The sequence below is a fragment of the Geotrypetes seraphini genome, chromosome 10 (genome assembly GCF_902459505.1).
Source record: "Geotrypetes seraphini chromosome 10, aGeoSer1.1, whole genome shotgun sequence".
Taxonomy (NCBI): Eukaryota; Metazoa; Chordata; class Amphibia; order Gymnophiona; family Dermophiidae; genus Geotrypetes; species Geotrypetes seraphini.
The window spans coordinates 139,062,168-139,085,819 of NC_047093.1; the positions used below are offsets into that span (position 1 = coordinate 139,062,168).

Genomic DNA, 23,652 nt, shown 5'->3' on the forward strand with positions numbered 1-23,652 from the left:
AGCTCTGAGGAAGGTGTTGTGGCGAACCGCCCAATCCCAGACTCGAAGAGCTTCCTGACAAAGAGGGGCCGAGCCCGTGCCCCCTTGTTTGTTGACATAATACATGGCGACCTGATTGTCTGTGCGAATAAGGACCACCATGTCGTGAAGTAGATGCTGAAAAGCTTGGAGAGCATTGAAGATGGCTCTGAGCTCCAGAAGATTGATTTGATGGAGTCGTTCCGCACTGGTCCAGAACCCCTGAGTGCGAAGACCATCCAGATGGGCCCCCCATGCATAGTTCGATGAATCGGTCGTGAGAACTTTCTGGTGGGGAGGAGAGTGAAACAGCAAACCTCTGGATAGATTCGAAGAGGTCATCCACCAGAGAAGAGACTGCCGTAGAGCAGGAGTGACGACAATGTGACGGGACAACGGGTCGGACACCTGAGTCCACTGAGATGCCAGTGTCCATTGAGGAATTCTGAGATGTAGTCTGGCAAAAGGCGTCACATGAACTGTAGATGCCATGTGGCCCAAGAGGACCATCATGTGTCTCGCCGAGATGGACGGGCGAGAAGACACCGACTGGCAGAGTAGAAGGAGAGCATCCATGCGTTGAGGAGGAAGGAATGCTCGAAGTCGAATGGTATCCAGAACAGCCCCGATAAAGGGGAGAGACTGGGTGGGCTGCAGATGTGACTTGGGGAAGTTGATCTCGAAGCCCAAACTCTGCAGGAAACAAATTGTAGTCAAGGTCGCCGAAATGACCTCTGGAGCCGACGGTGCCTTGATGAGCCAGTCGTCGAGGTATGGAAACACCTGAAGACCCATGTTCCGGAGTGCAGCGGCCACCACCACCAGACACTTCGTGAAGACTCTGGGAGACGAGGAAAGGCCGAATGGAAGCACTCGATACTGCAGATGTAGATGTCCCACCCGAAATCTGAGAAACTTGCGGGAGGCCGGATGAATCGGGATGTGAGTGTAGGCCTCCTTGAGGTCCAGAGAGCATAACCAATCGTTCTGCTCGAGGAGGGGATAGAGAGAAGCAAGGGTCAGCATGCGGAACCGCTCCTTGACCAAAAACTTGTTGAGGACTCGAAGGTCCAAAATGGGACGCAGATCGCCCGTCTTCTTCGGAACCAAGAAGTACCGGGAGTAGAACCCCCGGTTTTGCTGATCTAATGGCACAGGCTCGACGGCCCGAAGCCGAAGAAGAGCCTGAGCCTCCTGGAGAAGAAGAGCGGTCTGCGTCGAGTTGGAAGGATACTCTCTTGGCGGGTGGTCCGGGGGGACCCGTTGGAAATGAAGAGAGTATCCCTCTCTTACGATGGTAAGGACCCAGAGGTCCGTGGTGATTGTCTCCCATCGATGACAAAAATGATGGAGACGACCCCCGATGGGAAAAACGGGGGGAGGCAGAACGAAGTCGGTTATGCTCCCTGGAAGAGAGTCAAAAAGGCTGATAGCCTTGGGTGCAGCCGGCATCTGAGGCTTCTGCTGAGGCTTCTGAGGAGGCTGTCTCTTTGCAGGCTGTCTCGCAGGAGGAGTCTGTCTCGGCTGATAACGCCGCTGGTAAATCAGAGGCGGCCTAGAGGGACGAGACTGCTGAGGTTTAGGCTTAGGCCGCAGAATAGACTGGAAGGACTTCTCATGGTCCGAAAGCTTTTTAGTAACAGTCTCGATAGACTCATCGAACAGATCCGCCCCCGCACAAGGCACATTAGCAAGTCTGTCTTGGAGGTTCGGATCCATATCAATGGTACGAAGCCATGCCAGGCGACGCATGGCGACCGAACAGGCCGCAACACGTGCCGAGAGTTCGAAGGCATCGTAGGAGGATTGCATTAGCTGCAGGCGTAACTGAGAAAGGGTCGCCACCACCTCTTCAAATTCGAATCGAGCTTGAGCATCGATAAAAGGGATGAACTTGCGGAGCACCGGCAAGAAGAAGTCCAAATATGAAGAGAAGAAGAAATTGTAATTGAGCACTCGAGTCGCCATCATCGAATTCTGGTAGATACGTCTACCAAATTTATCCATCGTCCTCCCTTCACGGCCTGGTGGTACTGAGGCGTAAACCTGGGAGGGATGAGATCGTTTGAGGGAGGACTCGACCAGAAGTGATTGATGAGAAAGTTGCGTCCCCTCAAACCCTTTGTGATGGACGATGCGGTATCGAGCATCCAATTTACTGGGAACTGCAGGGATGGAATACGGTGTCTCAAAACAACGCATGAAAGTCTGATCAAGCAGTTTATGCAGAGGAAGGCGAAGCGTCTCCGCTGGAGGGTGAGGCAAATGCATGGTGTCCAGATACTCCTTAGAATATCGAGAACCAGTGTCCAACGTCACATCCAAATCATCCGCCATTTGTCGAAGGAAGGATGAAAAAGATAGTTGGTCCGCCAGCGCCGGCCGGCGAGACGGACTAGAAGAAGTGGAAGCCTCCGGGTCCAGAGAAAGCTGAGAGCGGCAAGGAGAATAGGAGGTAGATGGTTCCTCATACTCCGGTCCCTCAGGCGGGGATAAATCTGACGAGGAGTATCCCATACGCTGGATCTTCTTTTGCGGGGACACCTCCGAATGACGTGAGGAGTGTCGAGATGAGTGTCGAGATCGATGCCCCTCCCGGTGACGGGATGAGGAACGAGATCTTCTGTGCATCGCACGATCCCCCGAAGCCTCCAAGGAATGGATGGGACTCGATGCAGTGGATCGCAGAGGTGGTAAGGATGCGGACTCACGCAGCGCCACCCAGGTCTGGTATGGAGTGCGGAAGAACTCTTCCTGCGATGCAGTATGCCCAGGACTTCGACTATCAGGGGCTGACACAGCACTCTGCTGTCGAGGGGGCGTGATGGGCTCCAAAGGCGGCATATCACTAAATGAAGCCCGCCTGGAATCATCCGCCGCCCTCCGCCGCTCCTCCTCGTCGAGCAGAGAGATCGTACGACGAGGGGGAGGGGGCGGACCGCCCCCCGGGGTCAAGACCGGGAGGTCACCCTGAATGAAGGCGATAAGCCGGGGTCCCATAGACTGCATAAGCTCGACAAACTGAGCTTCCAGCAGGGATCGCAGCGAAGCCGATATGGAGGGATCCGCACCGAAAGGGGGTCCTCCAGCACGGTCTTCGCGCTCCTTTGTGGCCAAGTGCTTTTGCTTGCTAGCTTTAGGCACTTTGATGACCACCGGAGGGACAGTGGAAGGCGGTACCTGAGCCGAGGAGACGGGGACAGGCACCGATGCTGAACCGGAGGCAGAAGTCGGAGTGAACGATGCCGGCTTCACGATGCCAGATGCAGGGGTTGTCGATGCAGGTTTCGAACGAACCGGCGAAACCGCAGTAGAAGTTGAAGCAGACGGCTCTTTGGCAGACTCCATCTTAAACATCGACTCCCAAAGCAAGCAGCGCCGTTTGAACGATCGCGCAGTGAGCGTGGAACAAGGCCGGCACGATTTCGGAACGTGTTCTGGACCAAGACACTGAAGACAGCGTCGATGCGGGTCCGTCAACGAAATCGCACGCTGGCACTTGCTGCACTTTTTAAAACCGGTGATTGGCCGGGACATAGGCCGGAAAATCGTCGCCGCTAGGTCGAAGGCGCTCGGCCTAAGCCACGAGGCCGGCCCGGCCGAACCGCCGGAAGAAATAATTTTAACTTTTTTTTTTTTTTTTTTAAATACAACGTAAAATTGAAAGAAATCAAATAAACAACAAAACGCGGTAGTAAAGAAGGCAAATATACTGAAATTCAGTCAGCGCAGAATGAAGTGAAACTTCTCAGCTCCGCGGAAAGAAAAGAACTGAGGAGACACGCCCGGTACATCGGGCGGGAAGGCACTGGCGCATGCGCGGTGCGGGCATCTCGAAACTTCTGAGTTTCTTCAAGCAAGACATGCTTGCAAGATGTCCGTATCGGGGCTCTGTCGGATGACATCACCCACTAGTGAGAATACCTGCCTGCTTGTCCTGGGATAATGACTCTTCGACTTGGAGACATGCTTCTTGGGCAGCTTGATAACCACTGCTGGTATCTGACCTGAGAGAGGCAAGCGTCACATCAGGAGAAGACTTAGCAGATTTGCTCAATGACGAGGACCCGAACGAGGAGGGTGTGATTAAGGTCAAGGCCGAGGTAGAAGGTGGAACCCTTGTGAGAAGCTTGACCAGATTCGAGGTCAAGACCAGGGAAAGTGGATCCATACCACCAAAGAGTTTTTCCACCTGAACTCGACATTTGAGGGCTCGAGGCTGAAGGGTAGCACAGCGGGCACACGACTCCGGACAATGGTCAGTTCCCAAACACTGAACACACCACCTATATGTGGGTCAGTGAGGGAGATCGCGTGCTGGCAACGGCTACACTTCTTGAAGCCTTTGACCAGCCGGGACATAAACGGAAAAATAGCCTTAGCGAGATCGAAGCCCACAGGCTGAGGCCGCGAGGCAGGCCCTGCCGTGACACAAAAGAAAAATCAAATTAAGTTAAAAAACAAAACAAAAAAACAACAAGAAAACATAACGACCCTGTAAAGAAATAAAACACGAGTCGCGGTGAGAGAAGGCATGAAGTAGAACTCAGTCTAGCGCAGAGCGTCGAAATAGGACTGCTCGGCTCCGCGCACCCTGTGTCGGGCGGGAAGGCACTCGCGCATGCGCGGTACGGCAGTCGTGAACTTCTAAAAGTTCTTCAAGCAAGTCTGCTTGCGAAGCTGTCTGCATCCGGGCTCCATGGCTGATGGAGAATAGGCTGCATGCTTGTCCTGGGATAAAATGGTTACTGCATGTGGACAGACTGGATGGGCCATTTGGCCTTTATCTGTCATCATGTTTCTATGTAAGACTGTATCTGAATTCAGGAAAGCTGGTAAGAATGCATATCCCATGTGTCTGGATGGATGCTAAGAAAAAAAAAAAAAAAGATTAGCCAATATCAGTCTCTTTTTATCCTTTGAAAGGAATTTTTTTTTTTTTGAGACCAAATAAGATTACAATAATCTGGCACTATCTATCGTTGATATTTTAAAAAGCCTGCTGGGTGTGAGATTTAACCCAGATTCGTTGGACAGCTCCTCTAATAGCTTCTAGGTGAGGTTGACCTGCATAATTAAGAGTTCCAGCTTTGGCTTTGCATTTCATAGTTTGTTCTTAGACAGCATAGGGGCTAGGGATGGAGGAAGGATATATTTGTCAGGATTTGTCACATTTAATGGGTTTTAAACTCCATATAAAAGAATTTGCGGATCACTTCATTGAGAAAATTAATAATATTAGTAAAACTTTCACAATAAACCAACACTTAACAGATGACTATGAACAAATTGCTGCAGAATCATTAATTTCTAGGTGCTCAAGATTCAAACTACCTAGTTTAAAAGAAATTGAATCTATTTTTAAATCTATTAATATCAAGAGATCTAAAGCCGATCTAATTCCGCCATCTATTCTAAAGCATTACTTTGATATTTTTGGACCTTTCATTCATACTTTAGTTACTGAAAGCTTGAGTCAAAACACGGTACCATTAACGTGGAAAAAATCCATTATTCGTCCTATAGTCAAAGATAAAAAGGTTAGTTTTGAAGACTTATCCAATTACAGACCAATAGCTAATATTCCTTTTCTGGCAAAACTGACAGGAAAAATAGTCTTCAATCAAATTTCAGATTTTGTAGAAAAAACTAATGTGTTGCATCCTAACCAGACAGGCTTTAGACATCACCATAGTACGGAACTTTCATTGATTGATATGACCACCTCTATTCAATACTTTCTAGATCATCACCAATCAACTCTGTTAATCTCTATTGATCTTTCTGCGGCTTTCGATACAATCGATCATCAGCTTCTTCTAGGCAGACTCCAATCCATTGGCATTACAGACCAAGTTCTTTCTTGGTTTGCATCGTATTTAACAGATCGCACTTCTGCTGTTTTCTTTAAAGACTTAACTTCAAACTCTTCGTTAACTACTCATGGGGTTCCTCAAGGATCTATTCTTTCTCCTTTAATATTCAATATTTTCCTTGCCCCGTTAATTACCTTATGTCAGTCCGTGGGTTTTCAAGTTTATGCATATGCAGACGATATTCAGCTTCTGCACTCAATAGATACCAATAAAATGTCTTGATATCCAAGAGATTAGTGAGAAACTTGACCTAGTTTATCACTGGCTAAATACGAACAAGCTGGCACTTAACATCAAAAAATCTAATGTTATGTTATTCCCATGGAAAGAAAGTTCCACTCTCATTGCCCCTATTATTATAAAAAATGTCCCCCTACAATTAGTAAACAGTATAAAAATTTTAGGGGTGACTTTTGTCATCAAACTTAATTTTCATGATCACATCAGTACTATTGTTAAAACCACTTTTTATAGATTACGTAAGATTCGAGCAATCTCAAAATTTCTATGTCCAAAATCATTAAATATTCTTATTCACTCTTTGGTGATTTCTAAACTAGACTACTGCAACGCACTCTTTAAAGGAATATCATTGAATGAAATCAAACGTCTTCAAATTGTTCAAAATGTTTCTATTAAACTTATACCTAATTCTAGAAAGTTTGATCATGTCACACCTCTTTTAAAAGATGCGCATTGGCTTCCAGTTACTCATCGGATAACATATAAACTTTGTTTGCTCACCTTTAAGTCTCTTCTCAATAAAACTCCAGCATTTATATATAAATTACTAATCCCATACAATCCAAGCAGAGCTTTAAGATCTAACGAACAAAATTTATTAACCATTCCTTCGCTTAAGATTATCAATACAAGACGGCAGTTTATTTTTTCAGTAACCGCTCCACAGATTTGGAACGCCCTTCCAATTTATCTACGAAATGAGCATGATCTGGGAAAATTTAAAAGTAATCTAAAAACATTCCTTTTTAAAGATGCATTTGATATTTAATCCATTAATCCTTAGGCCAAAGTTTTTATTATTATATTATACTGTTATTTGCCTCCCTCATGTATTTTCCCTTTTTTGTTCTGCTTTTTTATTATGAATTGTATTTCGCACCCCTTTTTTACCTTATGTTACGAATATGTTGAACTATTTTTAAATGTATGTTATTATTTAAAATTTGTATTGTTTCCCACTGAATGTATTTTAAATTGTTCATCGCTTTGAATTATGATTAAGCAATTAATCAAAAGAACCATTAAACTTGAAACTTGATAAGGAATTTTCAATTTAGAAAAGGTCTTATCAGGTATTTAGTTGTTGGGCAAAACTTTCATTGAAAATTTTATGAAGCAATAGTTTATAGGAAGGTGGGTTGGTAAGGATTTCTTTATACAGGTATCACACATTTGTTGATATCCTAGCTAAACAAATGTATTTTTACATACTGTACTTGGTAAGTCAGTTTCATTTGTCGTGCATTTACATTGCTGTTTGCGATTCAGAATAAAAACACTAAATCAGGAGAACCCCCCCCCCCCCACCAAACCAGATCTGCTGAAGCATGAAAAACACTGACTGGCTGCAAACTGCACAAGATACAATAATATGATCACTGAGTTTCTATCTACTGGTACTACTACTACTACTATTAATGACAGTGGTACCTCGGTTTGCGAGTGTTTTGCAAGACGAGCAAAACATTTACAAAATCGTTACCTCGGAAACCGAGTGCGGCTCGATTTACGAGCTCTCCCCCGCGATCCGGCACCCTTCCCCCGCAATCCGGCAGACGCGAGTTCACACAGGCCTTGAGCATGTGCAGATGCTCAAGGCCCAGCAGAAGAGGAGGCCGATCTTCGGGCACCGGCACCAAGCACAGGACATGCTGGTGCCGGTGCCAGTGCCCAGATGACGATAAGAAGCGTGGGGGGTGCCCAATCATGTCCGGGGGGGTGCCGAATCGCGTCGGAGGGGGGGGGGCCGGATCACAGGGGGGGCCTTCGCGGGGAGCAATGCCAGTTCTCGTGGGGGTGGGGGGGAAACCTATTAAAGCGAGTTTCCGTTATTTCCTATGGGGAAACTCGCTTTGATAAACGAGCATTTTGGATTACGAGCATGCTCCTGAAACGGATTAAGCTCATAATCCAAGGTACCACTGTATTTCTAATAGTGTTACCAGATGCATGCAGCAGTAGGGTAAATTCACACAAATGGACTGGTCTGGTGAGAGGCTAAAACAACTTAAGGTTTCCTCTTATCATCCAGTACTCTTTTCTTGGGTGATGACAATACTGAACTCCACATTATATATCCATGGTTAAGCGCGTTCTTCCTTAAGCGCAACACATCTGTTATTTAAGCACCCAGCTTCCCAGTCTTTACAATGCCTTTGAATGAGACACCCAAAGACTTACCTGGTACGTAAACTGAGGGATTCTCCGACATGCCAGGGAGCGGCTGGTAGTCATGAGGGCGTCTAATCTTCAACGACTGGCCCTGGAAGATAATGCCATCAAAGGCCATGGCCTGTGTTGTTTCATCCACGGAGCGAAACTGCAGGAGAAGAAGTGTGAATGGCAATAGATTTGGACTTGCTTCTCACCCACCACTTCAGCCAAACATGTTCCACACTACCATCTTTAAATATAAATTCAGATTATGACGAAACATCTCTACCAAAGCCATGAACACACCATGAGCATTATTTGTTTCTTTTTTTTTTTTTTTTTAATTTTAATTTATTCATTTTTGAATTCTTACAAGTGAATTAAACATATTATAATCAATTATCATATGGCACTTGTATTTACAAACAAATCCTCTTATAATATAGAATAAATCCCCCCCTTTTGTCAATATTCCTATTTCCATATGATATACATTCCCCATCCCACCCCTACTATCCATGTGCTAAGATATCTGATCATTAGAATAATTAGTCAATGGTTCCCAAATTTTTTTAAAATTATGAAGATTCCCTTGTTGTAACGCTAACATCTTTTCCATTTTATATATATGACAAACTGAGTTCCAACAAAATGTATAATTTAATTTAGTATAATCCTTCCAATTTTAAGTAATTTGTTGCATGGCGACCCCTGTTAATATTAATAATAACTTGTTATTATTTGCAGAAATCGGACTCTGAGTTCTCATTGCTGTACCAAATAATATTATGTCATATGAGAGTCCTACATGGTTTTCTAATAATTTATTAATTTGGGGCCAAATTAGTTTCCAAAAAGCATTTACACAGGGACAAAAAAAAATTAAATGATCTAACGTCCCAACTTCTATTCTACAATGCCAGCATCTATTGGATCTACTCTGCAGTACTCAAATGATCAGGAAAAAAAGATCCAAATTTGAGCTAAAGTACAGAAAACAAAGTTCCCATTCTCCAACTTATCACAAGTATAGCTTAGACTTCTTTTTCTCTCTGCAATTCTGTGCAGTGACCAAGTGAATGGAAACAAAATTTCTTGCTACTCACCTCCAAGAAAGCAAAGTTTTTATCCTGGTTTATCTGCACAGCCAGAACTGGGTTGCCAGGAGCTTGGGTGAGACCACCGAGGCGCATCTGAGCATTGAAGAAATCCATCATGGCTTCCTAGAGGGGAAGGAAGCATGAAAAAACGAAAAAAAAAAAAAGAAGAAGAAGAGGGGGAAAAAAGAGGGGTCCGGGAAAACACAAAATAAACAGGATGATATAGACAAACATGGCAGCCACCCGCCCGCAGCGGAAGAGTGAAAAATATAGCAAAGAACAGGTGTGTAATAGCTGGAAAGATCCTACTTGCCTTGCACGATGGTAGCAAACTTTACATTTTGCTACGAAGGGATTTCAGCCCCCACATTTTCACTTTAAAAAGAAATGGAAACAACTTTTTGAACCTGGTTTGATTTTTGGTGTGTGTTTTTTTTTTTTTTTGTTTCGATTAAAAAAATTGATTAAATTATGTCACCATTATAAAACTCCCAATATCAGCCACTTATTTAATATTTTATCCTGCTAAAAGGAGAAAAAAAACGATGAGGGAACAAGGCTGAGAGGGTGGAATGGTATCTCACTTTCCCTTTCAATGGAGATAGCAAATTATCCTGTTTCTTTTTCCAGACTTGAAAAAGAAAAATATTTAAGAGGGAGACCGAGGGAGCCACAATTTACTGGCTCAGCTTGCTAATACCTTTTTTTCAAAGCACATTTCTTTCTGAAGAAGTACCAAGCACGAGAAACTGGGTCTCCCACCAGATCAGGAGACAGCACTCTCCCTCTAACCTGGCAATTTGCTGGGAGGGGACATGGCAGCTCGCTCCCATGAAAAGCTGGGGAGCTTTTGAACAGAGCATAAATTTGCTCTAAGCAAGCTTGTAGTGGGGTGTTCAGGGGAAGTATAGAAATCTGACAGCACTTAAACCATGCAGGTGGCCCTCCCTCACCTCCAGGAGAGATTTCTGGAGACACAGGTTTCAGGGGAAGCAGCATATAGAACTACTCCTTATGCTTGTGGACAATCTTTGCTTACCTGTGCAGGTATCCACTGTAACAGAAGAGTATGCATTTAAAACCATCTACTCAAGTCGTGGGGAGGAGCGTGCCAACAGGTAAGTACAAACGCTAGCCCCTGACATTCAGATCTATTGAGTGATTTCACTGTCCAGGACCAAACCATTTCCCAGCAGCAAAAGTTTGAAGGCTTCAGGTATTTCAATGCAAATAGCAACAATGAAAGATTAGGTTCTTACCTGGATAATCTTCTTTCTGTTAATCCTCTCAGGAGTCCATACATATGGTGATCAATCCGTTCCCGCAAACTAAACTTGCAGAAGTGTGAATACTTACAGTTTTGAGCACCTCCCACATGGAGGCAGAGCCCAGTGTCCCCTTTCAGTTACTATTACACAATTCTGCTCTGCTCTACTACTATTTATCACTTATGTAGCCCTGAAAGGCACAAAAAAGAGGGAGGAATGGAGGGTTTGTGTTTTGTGTTATAGGATAGCCTGGATTTGGCGCTAAGGCCCTGAAGCAGTGGTTACCAGCCACGAAACGATTGTCAGCCTGGCCTGTTTGTGTTCAGTGGTTTTTACCATTAATCATTCTCGGCTATTTTTTGCTCCCACCTGCTAACTTTAAACTTGTGCGAAAGTTTTTTGCCTATGATGCTTTGGTGGAAGAGTGTGGGTACACCTCTCCGTCTGTCTGAGGCTTTTCTTTCGCTTAAGTAATAAGCTAGCTTTCTTGGCTTGTGTGGGGCTTTTGTTTTGGAGTGATATTTTTGAATCTTTGCCCTGAAAGGCATACACAGCACTGTACATTTTGACATTTAATAGATGGTCCCTACTCAGAAGAAATTACAATCTAACTTGGATATACAACTTAGAAACAAGAATAGGAACGACGACAAACAGGAATTTGTATAAAATAACCTTAGGGAACCAAACTGCTGAGTGTAACTAGCACTTACAAAAAGGGAGCCAGTGGCTGAAGAATGCACTTACATATACAAGATTTCTTCACAAACAGCCATCTGAAAGGCAGGAGGAGAGCTCCAGGCCTAGAATCTAGAAACATCAGAGGCAGAAAAGCAGGCAAAACAGTATACCGAGGGCAGACCTTAAGGACTCCTGAAAGGATTAACAGAAGATTATCCAGGTAAGAACCTAATCTTTCATTCTGTTACATCAACTCAGGAATCCATACGTATGGTTATGTACTAAAGCAATGGCTGATGTCTAGAGAGGACCAGAACAGCCTGCCAAGACAAAGGACCCAAAAGCAGCGTCGTAAGCCGCCACATCAACTTTGTAAAATCTGAGCAAAGTATACAGAGTAGACCAAGTGGCTGCTCTACAAATCTCTGTGGGAAGAACCGCCCGTGACTCTGGTGGAATGTTCCTTGAGACTGACCGGCAGCTGTTTACCACAGGCAACATGTACCAAAGATATGGCCATGCAAATCTATCTAGCTAGAGGCCTTGGATGCCGGCCTGCCATACTTATTTATTTAGTTTTTATTTATTGTATTTTTAATGCATCATTTTTGTAAACCGCTTAGAAACCTCACGGTTATTAGCGGTATATTAGAATTAAATTAAATTAAATACTGGGACTGGCAGGTAAGCCCAAACAGATGGTCTGAAAGGTGAAAGTCTTTGGTCCTGTCCAAGTACTGGAGCAAAGCTCTATGCACATCAAGCGTTCTCAAAATTCTATCCTGTTTGTCTGAGCCTGTAGGTTGAAAAGCAGGCAGATGAACCTCCTGGTTGACATGGAAATTAGACACAACCTTCGGAAAAAAGGAGAGAACAGGATGGAGAGTGAAACCCACTTCTGTAATTCTAAGGAAGGGCTTCCTACAGGAGAGAACTTGCAGTTCTGAAATATATCACATTGAAACAATAGCCACCAGAAACACTGTCTTGACAGAGATCCAAAAGGGAAGCATCTCCGAGTGGCTCGCATGGGGCCTTAGCAAGGCCCTTTAAGACAATGTTAAGATTCCATGAAGGGAAAGGACGGCGCTGCAGTAGTCGGAGCCAGAGCGCACCTCTCAGGAATCTCGTCACATCCGGATGGGCCGTCAGTGAAACCTTGCAACTTTGCGCCAGGAAACAGGAAAGTCCAGCCACCTGCACTTTCAGAGAGGCTAACGCCAGACCTTTTTCCAGTCCGGCCTGAAGGAAAGCCAGAATGACCAGAATGGAAGCCTGTAACGGCTCCACCTGGTCTGTTTCATACCACTGTTGAAAAGGCTTTCAAGCTTTAGCATAGGCCACCATAGTAGACAGCTTCTTAGCCCTGAGGACATAAGAACATAAGCAGTGCCTCCGCCGGGTCAGACCATAGGTCCATCCTGCCCAGCAGTCCGCTCCCGCGGCGGCCCAAACAGGTCACGACCTGTCTGAATCACTAGAAGGGGCCCCCTTGCCACCTTGGTTTCCCATTGAGTCCTATCTTCCCATCGAAGTCCTAACCCTTCGGTCTTGCACATGCACGAGCTGGTTGGGTTTCTATACTTATTACCTGGTTAGCTTTCTATACCTGTGTTACATCCCAGCACCTCTCTCAGTATCCCACGATCCCTTTATCCTTCAGGAATCCGTCCAATCCCTGTTTGAATCCCTGTACCGTACTCTGCCTGATCACTTCCTCCGGTAGCGCATTCCAGGTGTCTAAGACCCTTTGGGTGAAAAAAAACTTCCTTGCATTTGTTTTGAACCTATCTCCCTTCAGTTTCTCCGAATGCCCCCTCGTACCTGTTGTCCCTTTCAGCCTGAAGAATCTTTCCCTATCCACCCTCTCTATGCCCCTCATGATCCTGAAGGTCTCTATCATATCTCCCCTGAGCCTCCTCTTTTCCAGAGAGAAGGGAAATAGCAATAACCACGTCTGAATATCCCTTGTGGATCAGAGCCTTGCACTCAAGAGCCATGAACAAAGTGCTGTGGATTCTCCATGGGGAATAGCCCGACTCAGAAGCCTGTGATGAAGAGGCAGCTTGAGGCTCTTGTCTCTCTGCAGACACACCAGGTCCGCAAACCACGATCAGCGAGGCCAGTCTGGGGCTACTAGAATCATGAGAAATTTTTTGGCAGAAGTCATCAAAATCCATCACTGAACAGACCCAATGGCATACAATAACATTAGAAACATAGAAATAGACGGCAGATAAGGGCCACGGCCCATCTAGTCTGCCCACCCTAATGACCCTCCCCTACCTTTCTCTGTGAATAGATCCCACGTGTCTATCCCATTTGGCCTTAAAATCAGGCACGCTGCTGGCCTCAATAACCTGAAGTGGAAGACTATTCCAGCGATCAACCACCCTTTCAATGAAAAAGAATTTCCTGGTGTCCCCGTGAAGTTTCCCGCCCCTGATTTTCCACGTATGCCCCCTTGTTGCCGCGGGACCCTTGAAAAAGAAGATATCTTCTTCCACCTCGATGCGGCCCATGAGATACTTGAATGTCTCGATCATGTCACCCCTCTCTCTGTGGTCCTCGAGTGAGTACAGCTGCAACTTATCCAGCCGTTCCTCATATGGGAGATCCTTGAATCCTGAGACCATCCGGGTGGCCATTCTCTGGACCAACTCCAGTCTCAGCACATCCTTACGGTAATGCGGCCTCCAGAATTGCACACAGTATTCCAGGTGGGGTCTCAGTTAGCCAGCAACAGATTTAGATTTTCAGTGTCCCTCCCCGACGAAGAATACGAAACTCGAGTCGGGGGGACGAGGATTGATGACTACTCAAAAAATCACCATTGGATTTTAAGCATCACTTTATTTGTTTTGAACACAGTCACCATTGAGATTTAACCAGCTCAAGTTTAACAACAAATACCTCTCCATTCAGATAAGTACTATTATAGAATCTGAATAAGTTTAATTCTATTAGGGAGGGTCGGGGACAGGTGATTGCAATGATGGTCCCCATGTTAAACTCAATACAGTGACTACACTATTTATTGGGTTACAGGTCTGAGCACATCACCAAAAAAATCTTTTATATATAAGTATGAAAAGATAAGAATATATAGTTATAATATCTGTGAAACACAGTAGTATACAAATTTGAGTTATTCACAGAGTATCATTGTATATTTCCCAATTATTGTTCGGTGTAGGTATTTCATTGTCATATGAGTTAGCTATTTGGTAGTTGCTGGGGATGATTGTTACATCGTTATTGCTTATACAGTTATTTTTTAGGTTTTTAATTTTGGAATCAAAATATAGAGCTAGGTCCTTCACGGTGGGTAACTTCGTGTTGTGCTCATGTGTGTGTAGCGGGTGGTGTCAAATAGATTTGTGACTATGTTGAATAACTCTTTTGTATTGATTCCTTGTGAACCTTTGCATGATAAGTTAATTTTGGTGGAGTAGAACGCTTTGCGTTTGTCTTTTATCAGTTGTTTGCAAGTAGGTTTTTATGTAGGCTCTCCATTTGTTGAGGTCTGTCAGTTCTCCTGTTTTATTCCAAATCCTTTCTAGTCGCCTAGCTGATTGTTTTGTTTTTAATAGTTCGGTGTCGAACCATTTATTGTATTTGTTTGCGTTGCTTTTGCTTTTATGTATGGGGCGATTTTATCTAGGATGGAAGTACTGGTTGTATTCCAATGGTCCCAGAAGTCTATTCCTTCCTCTATTACTGTATGCGGTTTGTATTCTGACCAGTATTTTTCTGGATTAATATAACCTCTTGTTTGATGTTCTTTTTTTATCAACAGACGTGTTTTAGATTTTCGGTGTGACCAGATCAGCTTAAAATAATAGGTGAAGTGGTCGGACCAGATGTTGTGATGCCAGGTGCCTTCAGTCAGAGAGATGATTGGGTCAAGGTTTTCCTTTGTGGACATGGCAACTAGGTCTAAATGATGGCCTTTTTCGTGAGTTTGTGTGGGTACGGGGATGTTGTAGTTGAGTAGAGTTAGGAAGTTTTTAAGCTCTATTGCGTCTGTATTGTTCAGATCCAAAGGAAAGCGAGGAACTCGATCTTGTGACCAACTGGCTGATATCAACATATCAAGTGGAAATTTTCTCTCACTTCCCCTGAAACGCAGATAGCCGCCGTCCAAAATGTGGCGGTACGGCCGCCAACCTGCCATCATTGGGGTTTCTTGGAGGGAGGGTTGACCTGAGCACCTGAAGGCTGATGGCATCTGGAACTTCTGAATTGCTGTTTATAACCTCTGGACCGAGGTCTCCTGGTTATACTGCTGAGAACGACAGGAGGGATGAAAATTACTTCCACCCAGAGATCAGCATAGTCTACTTTTGGACAGAGACTTAGGGTGGCAATCTACCACACTGGCCATAAGATCATCAAGGCCCTTACCAAAAATCATCTGTCCTTTAAAGAGCAGCCTGCTCAAAGTCGCCTTAGAGGCTGAGTCACCCACCTACTGCCTGATCCAGAGCATTCTGCAAGCTGAGATGGCATAAGCCCACACCTTGCTCATGACCCTGATAAAAGTCATATATAAGGTGTGTGCCACATAATCCACCCCCTCCAGCACAAGAGGGCTACCATTGCAGTCTGGTGTAGCAGGTCCAAGCAGCAAATAAAGCAGCAGCCTTGATCCCCAGAGCAAGAGCTTCAAACTGCTTTTTCAAAATCATGTCCACCTTGCGGTTCTAGCATCTTTTAGCATAACACCACCCTCACTCGAGAGATCTGTATGTTCGGTGACCTGAGCCACCGCCGAATCCACTTTCATCTGGTCAAATAGCTGCTGGAACTCCAGTGCTATGGGATAAAGCCTGGACATGGCTTTGGCAACCCTCAGGGACCCCTCCGGGATCTCCCACTGTTCTGTATCTGTAACCAATGCAGTAATATTCAGATGCACAAGGGGAAAAAAAGGAGTTCTGAGCCACTCATGACTGTGCACTGGGAAGTGGAGGTTAGAGCCTCCAACTTCAGTTCCTTAACAGCATTGGCAATAAAGTGGTAGGCAGAGGTAGACTTAAAGAGGCAGTGGACCCAAGGATCATCCCCCTAGTCAGGAGCCAGGGAGACCTCTTGACTGCCAGACCCAAACAGGAAGACAGTCATCCAGGACTGAATAAGAGTCCGGAGACAAAAAACAGCATGGAGTTCAACCTCCAATCAGGCTTGTCTGGAGAGAATGCTCCCTGGAGTCAACAGCTACATACTCGCAGGCTGCGCCAACTGACCAGGTTTCGTCATGAAAAGCTTTCCATATCAGATTTACAAATTCTGGGGAGAAATCTTGTGCAGGGGAAGCAAATAAAGCCTGCAGAACCTCCGGTGGAGCTCTCGTGGATGCCTCAGCCTCCACTTCGCATCAACGCAAGATAGGGGATCTGAATGGGACTTTACTCATTTCTCGGACCCACAGCGGTTCACCAGCCCTGGAGGATATGAATGGGGCTAAGCACAAAGCTCTCGCCCTTCCCTTGCACGCTGCAGCACACAGTACACGGACACTCCTCCGTTGAACAACCAGCACAATTTTTTTACAAGTACCATGTCCTCACACCCTGATGAATCTATCCCAGACGATTAAAATCAAAATTGAAGGGTTTTGAGGCAGCTAGAGACTTGAAAAAAAAAAAAAAAAAAAAAAGATTGAAAAGGCTGCCACCAGTAAAATTGGACCAAAAAATGGCCCATGGAGACTTAGTTGAAAATTCAAAAACATTTGCATTGGGGAGTTAGACAGGGTTGTCCGTTGTTTCCTTTGCTTTTTGACATTGTTTTAGAACCCTTGTTGATTGCTATTCAACAGGCAAAGGAGATTCAGGGGAATCCTTGTAAAACATGCGAATATAAAATTTCTGCATATGCAGATGATATATTATTGTATTTGAGAAATCCTGACACATCCATTCCTTGTCTGCTAGAATTAATAGATAATTTTGGAAAATTCTCAGGATATAAAATAAAATTGGAGCAAATCTGAAATTCTTCCACTAAATGTACACTGTACAAAAAGTATGTTTGATACATTCTCGTTTGTATGGAGAATTGATGGTTTAAGGTATTTAGGAATTTGGATTAAAACCACGACTGATGAAACGGTTAAAGAAAATGAAAAGTTATTAATGAAAAAGGTTACAGAATTATGTGAAGAGTGGAATCCTTCACATTTGTCTTGGTGGGGGAGAATTCAAACAGTTAAAATGATGATATTGCCTGTGGTTTGTTATCAAATGGGAATGATTCCAGTATTTTTTCATGGATCTTTTTATAAAAAATTGAACTCGTTGCTTATTAAATTTATTTGGCAAGGTAAAACTCCCTGAATTGCTTTAGTATCTCTACAAAAGCCAATTAAGGAGGGTGGGGTAAATTTTCCAAACTTCTATAGGTACCATCAGGCCTATATTTTACGTCAAGGTATGTATTGGGTCCTCCCTGAACTCATTGAGTACACTCCTGATTGGTTATATTTGGAATGGCAACTCATGTTTCCCTTACATCTGTGTCATGTTCTAAGTATAAAGATGCCCAGATTATATAAGGAAAATAGAATTTTAAAGGATACTTGGAAAACCTTGCGGTTTTGTAAATAACTTAACTGCTATTCCTATTAGCAAGTCAACAAATTAATCCATATGGCTAAATCCCAAGATTCAAATTGGCGGTTTTAAAATTATCTGGAAGCAATGGATAATTGCAGGCATACGGACATTAAATGATGTTATTTTAAATGGTATACTGCTTGATTTTACACAATTGCAGCATAAATTTGGGCTCAATAAATCGCAAAGTTTTCGGTGGTTGCAATTGAAGCAGGCCATTCAGGTAGGGTTCCCTGAATGGAAAACCCTTAATACTCAATATAGCTTGGAATTCTCATGCTTTCGGGTAGATTTTCTGGGTCACCAGGCTGCACAGTGGTATAAAACTATTAATGATTTGGTTAAAAAGCAACCTAAAAACGGCCTTAGGGATATTTGGAGCATTGAGATTAAGCATCAGATTTTGGCTTCTCAATGGCCACAAATTTGGTCTTGGAGAATGAAATGTACAATGTCAGCATCTATGAGACAAACATGGTTTTTTCTTTTGCATAGAGCATTTTGGACCCCTGTTAGATTACAGAAGTTGAATAGTTTAAAGTCTAATAGATGCTGGCATTGTAATTTTGAAATAGGGACTTTAGATCATCTTTTGTTTTATTGTCCCTATATTTTAGCCTTTTGGAATTCCACCTGGGATCAAGTAAATTGTTTACTGGAGAATCATGTAGCTTTATCTTATGATACGGTATTATTTGGAACAGCTATGAAGAAAGAGAGTCAAATATTTTCATGTAATAATAAACTTTTATTAATCATGACTAGAGTTGCCATTCAACATATCACTACCAATTGGAAGGATTGCAGTAAACTTAATTTCAATTTTTGGTGGAATTCATTATGTCATATGTTTAGAATGGAAAGATCACTAGCTATACAAAATGGAAATTATAGGAATTTTATTAAAATCTGGGAGCCGTTGACATCTTTTTGTGATGATTAAACACCATTTTTCTTACTTATTATTGAATATACACCGTTAATTATTTTGGAAGGGGAAGGGATTTTATTATATTGTTCATTTTTATAATGTCGGGGAAATAGGGAGGGATATGGGTTTATATATACAATTTCAATAACTCTCTGGGTATATTTGTTTAATTGTTAAGTGTTTTACATGGAGTAAAAATTTATTATTATAGGGATGGGGAGGTATATTATATGTTTAATGTGTTTATTATTGAATGGGATGGATGGGGGGAATACTCTTGTATATTCTTTAGGCAATAATTGTTAAGTGTGTCAAGTGATTTGTATGAATTTTATGTAGGAATATTGTACACTTGATGTAAGATTTGAAAATGAATAAAGATTTACAAAAAAAAAAAAAGAAAATTCAAAAACACAGAAAAAGGGGTTTTGGTGGTGGGAAGCCTAAACCCTAACCTAGACATGGGCAAACTAAACGGGTCAGATTTGGCCCACGGGCCATAGTTTTTTAATCCAGCTCCCCGAATTTGGCTGCCAGGTTGAAGATCTCGACGAAGCAATCCAGGCAGGCCATGGCCAAGCGCTCCAAGCAGCCGCAGTAATGCAGACAGCAGACCCCTGAGGGCATGAGGTGTCAGATCAAAAGCGCGCCGGAACAAAGGCGCGAGCAGACAACTGAGCGCAGCGCGGAGGCGCGCGCCGAAGAAAAAGACTGTTTTTAGGGGCTACGACGGGGGGTGTGGGAGGAAACCCCCCCACTTTACTTTATACAGGTCGCGCCGCGTTGTGGGGGGTTTGTAACCCCCCACATTTTACTGAAAACTTAACTTTTTCCCTGTTTTTAGGGAAACCTTTTCCCTGTTTGGGGGGTTACAACCCCCCAAACTCCCCACAACGCCGCCGCAATCTGTATTAAGTAAAGTGGGGGGGCTCCCCAACAAAAAACCCCGTCGCAGCCCCTAACAACAGTCTTTTTCTTCGGCGCGCACCTCCGTCTTGCGCTCAGTTGTCAGTGCGCGCCTTTGTCTTCCGCGTTACTTTCTATGAACCGGGCATGAAGCAGTAGAAGCGCACCTGGTGTACCTGGAACTTCCCCATGGCCGGCTGCAACTCTGAGAGACGCACTCGCGCATGAACGCACATGTCGGGCTGACGGCCGGAAGCAATGCCCGTGAAGCAGAAGTGGCTCTTGGTCCGGCCCCTCTGTCAAATTTAAGAACCCATTGTGGTCCACAAGTCAAAATATTTGCCCACCCCTACCCTAACCCCAAAAACTCTCAAAATTGGGATTTTCAGACCCACCCGATTTTCCCATAAGAAATAATGGGTTTGTACCCTCGTTTCTATGAAGGTGCCTGCCTATCGGCTATTTCAGTGCAGCTGGAGAAAAGGGATAAATTAGGTCCTTACCTGCTAATTTTCTCTCTTTTAGTCCCCCCAGACCGGCACAGAAACAGATGGGTTTACACTCCTCTGCCAGCAGGTGGAGACTGAGATACTAACTTTTGACATCAGTACAAGTGGGCTGTGCAGTCCCTCTTACAATCAGTCTTTACGAATAGCCAAGCAGAAATAAGTAAGTCTTGTTCTAGAACGAGCCTGACCATGAAAGACCAGGTGGACTCCTTGGTTAGAAAGAATTTTCACACCCTCTGGAAGCTTCGGTCCATTAGAGCATACTTTGATGTTTCATCATTTAGAATTCTGGTACAATCCCTTATACCAGGGGTAGGGAACTCCGGTCCTCGAGAGCCGTATTCCAGTCGGGTTTTCAGGATTTCCCCAATGAATATGCATGAGATCTATTTGCATGCACTGCTTTCAATGCATATTCATTGGGGAAATCCTGAAAACCCGACTGGAATACGGTTCTCGAGGACCGGAGTTCCCTACCCCTGCCTTATACTGAGCCAACTTGATTACTGTAACATCGCCTATTTGGCAATTTTCCAAAAGACTATGCGGCGATTGCAACTGGTACAAAACGGTCAGGCTACTTTATGGGTTGAAGAAGTTCGATCATGTAACACCTTCCTACCAACTTCTACACTGGCTGCCGATGGAGGCGCGTGTGAAGTTCGAGTTTGGATGTTTTTGTTTTAAGGTACTATATGGTTTAGCCGACATTTTCTCTTTCACAACCAACAGACATAAGAGAAGCTCACAGCTGAGTTTTGTTTCTAAACTAGTTAGAGGATGTAAATTTAAAAAAGTCATCATCAAGGAAATTATAATAATTTAAAAAAGATCTGGGGGCCATTAACAACTTATTGCAATGAATAGACGCCAATTTCCATTAAAAGTACATTTATAATATCGGGGAGTGGTATAAAGTTCTATTTAAGGTTTAATCATTAGATAAGAATGTAATATTTATATGAAATTTATGAATATAATATTTGTGGGAAGGGTGGGTGGGGAGGTAAAGCACAGTTACTTACCGTAACAGGTGTTATCCAGGGACAGCAGGCAGATATTCTTGACTGATGGGTGACGGCACCGACGGAGCCCCGGTACGGACAATTTTAGAGTGATTTCACTCTAAGAACTTTAGAAAGTTCTAGCTAGGCCACACCGCGCGTGCGCGAGTGCCTTCCCGCCCGACAGAGGCGCGCGGTCCCCAGTTAAGATAAGCCAGCTAAGAAGCCAACCCGGGGAGGTGGGTGGGACGCAAGAATATCTGCCTGCTGTCCCTGGATAACACCTGTTACGGTAAGTAACTGTGCTTTATCCCAGGACAAGCAGGCAGCATATTCTTGACTGATGGGTGACCTCCAAGCTAACAAAAAGAGGGATGGAGGGAAGGTTGGCCATTAAGAAAACAAATTTTGTAAAACAGATTGGCCGAAGTGTCCATCCCGTCTGGAGAATGCATCCAGACAATAATGCGATGTGAAAGTATGAACTGAGGACCAAGTAGCAGCCTTGCAGATTTCCTCAATGGAAGTTGAACGGAGGAAAGCTACAGACGCTGCCTTAGCTCTAACCTTGTGGCCCGTGACAGAACCTTCCAGTGTCAGGCCCGACTGAGCATAACAAAATGAAACGCAAGCAGCAAGCCAATTGGATAGGGTGCGTTTAGATACAGGATGACCCAACTTGTTAGGATCAAATGACAAAAACAGTTGAGGAGATGATCTGTGAGGTTTGGTGCGTGCAAGATAGTAAGTCAGAGCACGTTTACAGTCCAAGGTATGCAAAGCCTGTTCACCTGGATGAGAATGAGGCTTTGGAAAAAAAAACAGGTAGGACGATGGACTGATTAAGATGAAAGTCAGACACAACCTTAGGGAGAAACTTTGGATATGTATGTAGAACCACCTTATCATGGTGAAAAACAGTGAAAGGTGGATCAGCCACTAGTGCATGCAACTCACTGACCCTCCTGGCAGAAGTGAGAGCTATGAGGAAGACCACTTTCCAAGTGATAAATTTGAAATGTGCTGTGGCCAAAGGTTCAAAAGGAGGCTTTATTAAAGCGGAAAGAACCACATTGAGATCCCAAACCACAGGAGGGGGCTTGAGAGGTGGTTTCACATTGAAAAGGCCCCTCATAAATCTAGAAACTAAAGGATGAGCCGAGAGGGGTTTTCAATGAACCGGCTCATGAAAAGCAGCAATGGCACTAAGATGAACTCTGATAGAAGTAGATTTAAGGCCAGAGTCAGACAAGGAAAGAAGATAGTCCAACACCAGTCCCACTGCTAGAGACATGGGATTATGGTGATGTAAGAGGCACCAGGAAGAAAACCGAGACCACTTCTGTTGATAACACTGAAGAGTGGCCGGTTTCCTGGAAGCATCAATGATAGAACGGACAGGCTGAGAAAGGAGAGAATGAGCCGAAGTCAGCCCGAGAGAAACCAAGCTGTCAGGTGCAGAGACTGCAGGTTGGGATGCAGAAGGGATTGTTGATGCTGAGTAAGCAGAGAAGGAAACAGTGGAAGAGGTATGGGTTCCCTGGAACTTAGTTGAAGTAGAAGGGAGAACCAATGTTGCCTGGGCCACCGTGGAGCGATGAGAATTATGGTGGCTTGTTCCCTTTTGAGCTTGAACAATGTCCGCAGCATGAGCGGTAGAGGGGGAAATGCATATAGGAAGAGACTGGTCCAATCCAGGAGAAATGCATCGGGCGCCAGACAGTGAGGAGAGTAGAGTCTGGAGCAAAACAGGGGCAGCTGATGGTTGTGGGGAGCTGCAAAAAGGTCCACTTGAGGAGTGCCCCATTGGGCGAAAATGGACTGAAGAGTCGAGGGATCGAGAGTCCATTCGTGAGGTTGGAGAATTCTGCTGAGATTGTCTGCTAAGGAATTCTGTTCCCCTTGAATGTAGACAGCCTTCAGGAATAAGTGATGAGCTGTCGCCCAAGACCAAATCCGTTGGGCTTCCTGACACAACAGGCGAGAGCCCGTTCCTCCCTGTTTGTTGATGTAGTACATTGCAACTTGATTGTCTGTGCAAATGAATAGTACTTGAGGAAAGAAAAGATGTTGAAACGCCTTGAGGGCATAAAACATCGCTCGGAATTCCAGGAAATTGATGTGGTGTTTCTTTTCCTGGGCAGTCCAAAACCCCTGAGTTTGGAACTCGTTCAAGTGAGCTCCCCAGGCGTAGGGGGAGGAATCTGTGGTGATGACTAGTTGGTGCGGAGGTAGATGGAACAGTAGACCTCTGGATAGATTTGAAGATGTCAACCACCAAAGAAGTGACTGTCGAAGAGACGAGGTCACAGATATGTGTTGTGAACAAGGATCCGTCGCCT

The 23,652-nt window shown here is 44.3% G+C and overlaps 1 protein-coding gene across 1 annotated transcript in view; it reads right to left on the reverse strand.

Moving 5' to 3' along the window:
* Positions 1-23,652, reverse strand: part of U2AF2 (U2 small nuclear RNA auxiliary factor 2) — a 124,396-nt gene that overhangs the window by 63,048 nt on the left and 37,696 nt on the right. The window contains exons 5-6 of the mRNA XM_033960493.1: positions 9,398-9,514; positions 8,319-8,457 (exon numbers count right to left, since the gene is read on the reverse strand). Coding sequence (XP_033816384.1) covers positions 8,319-8,457; positions 9,398-9,514 — 256 coding nt within the window. The remainder of the gene's footprint in view (positions 1-8,318; positions 8,458-9,397; positions 9,515-23,652) is intronic.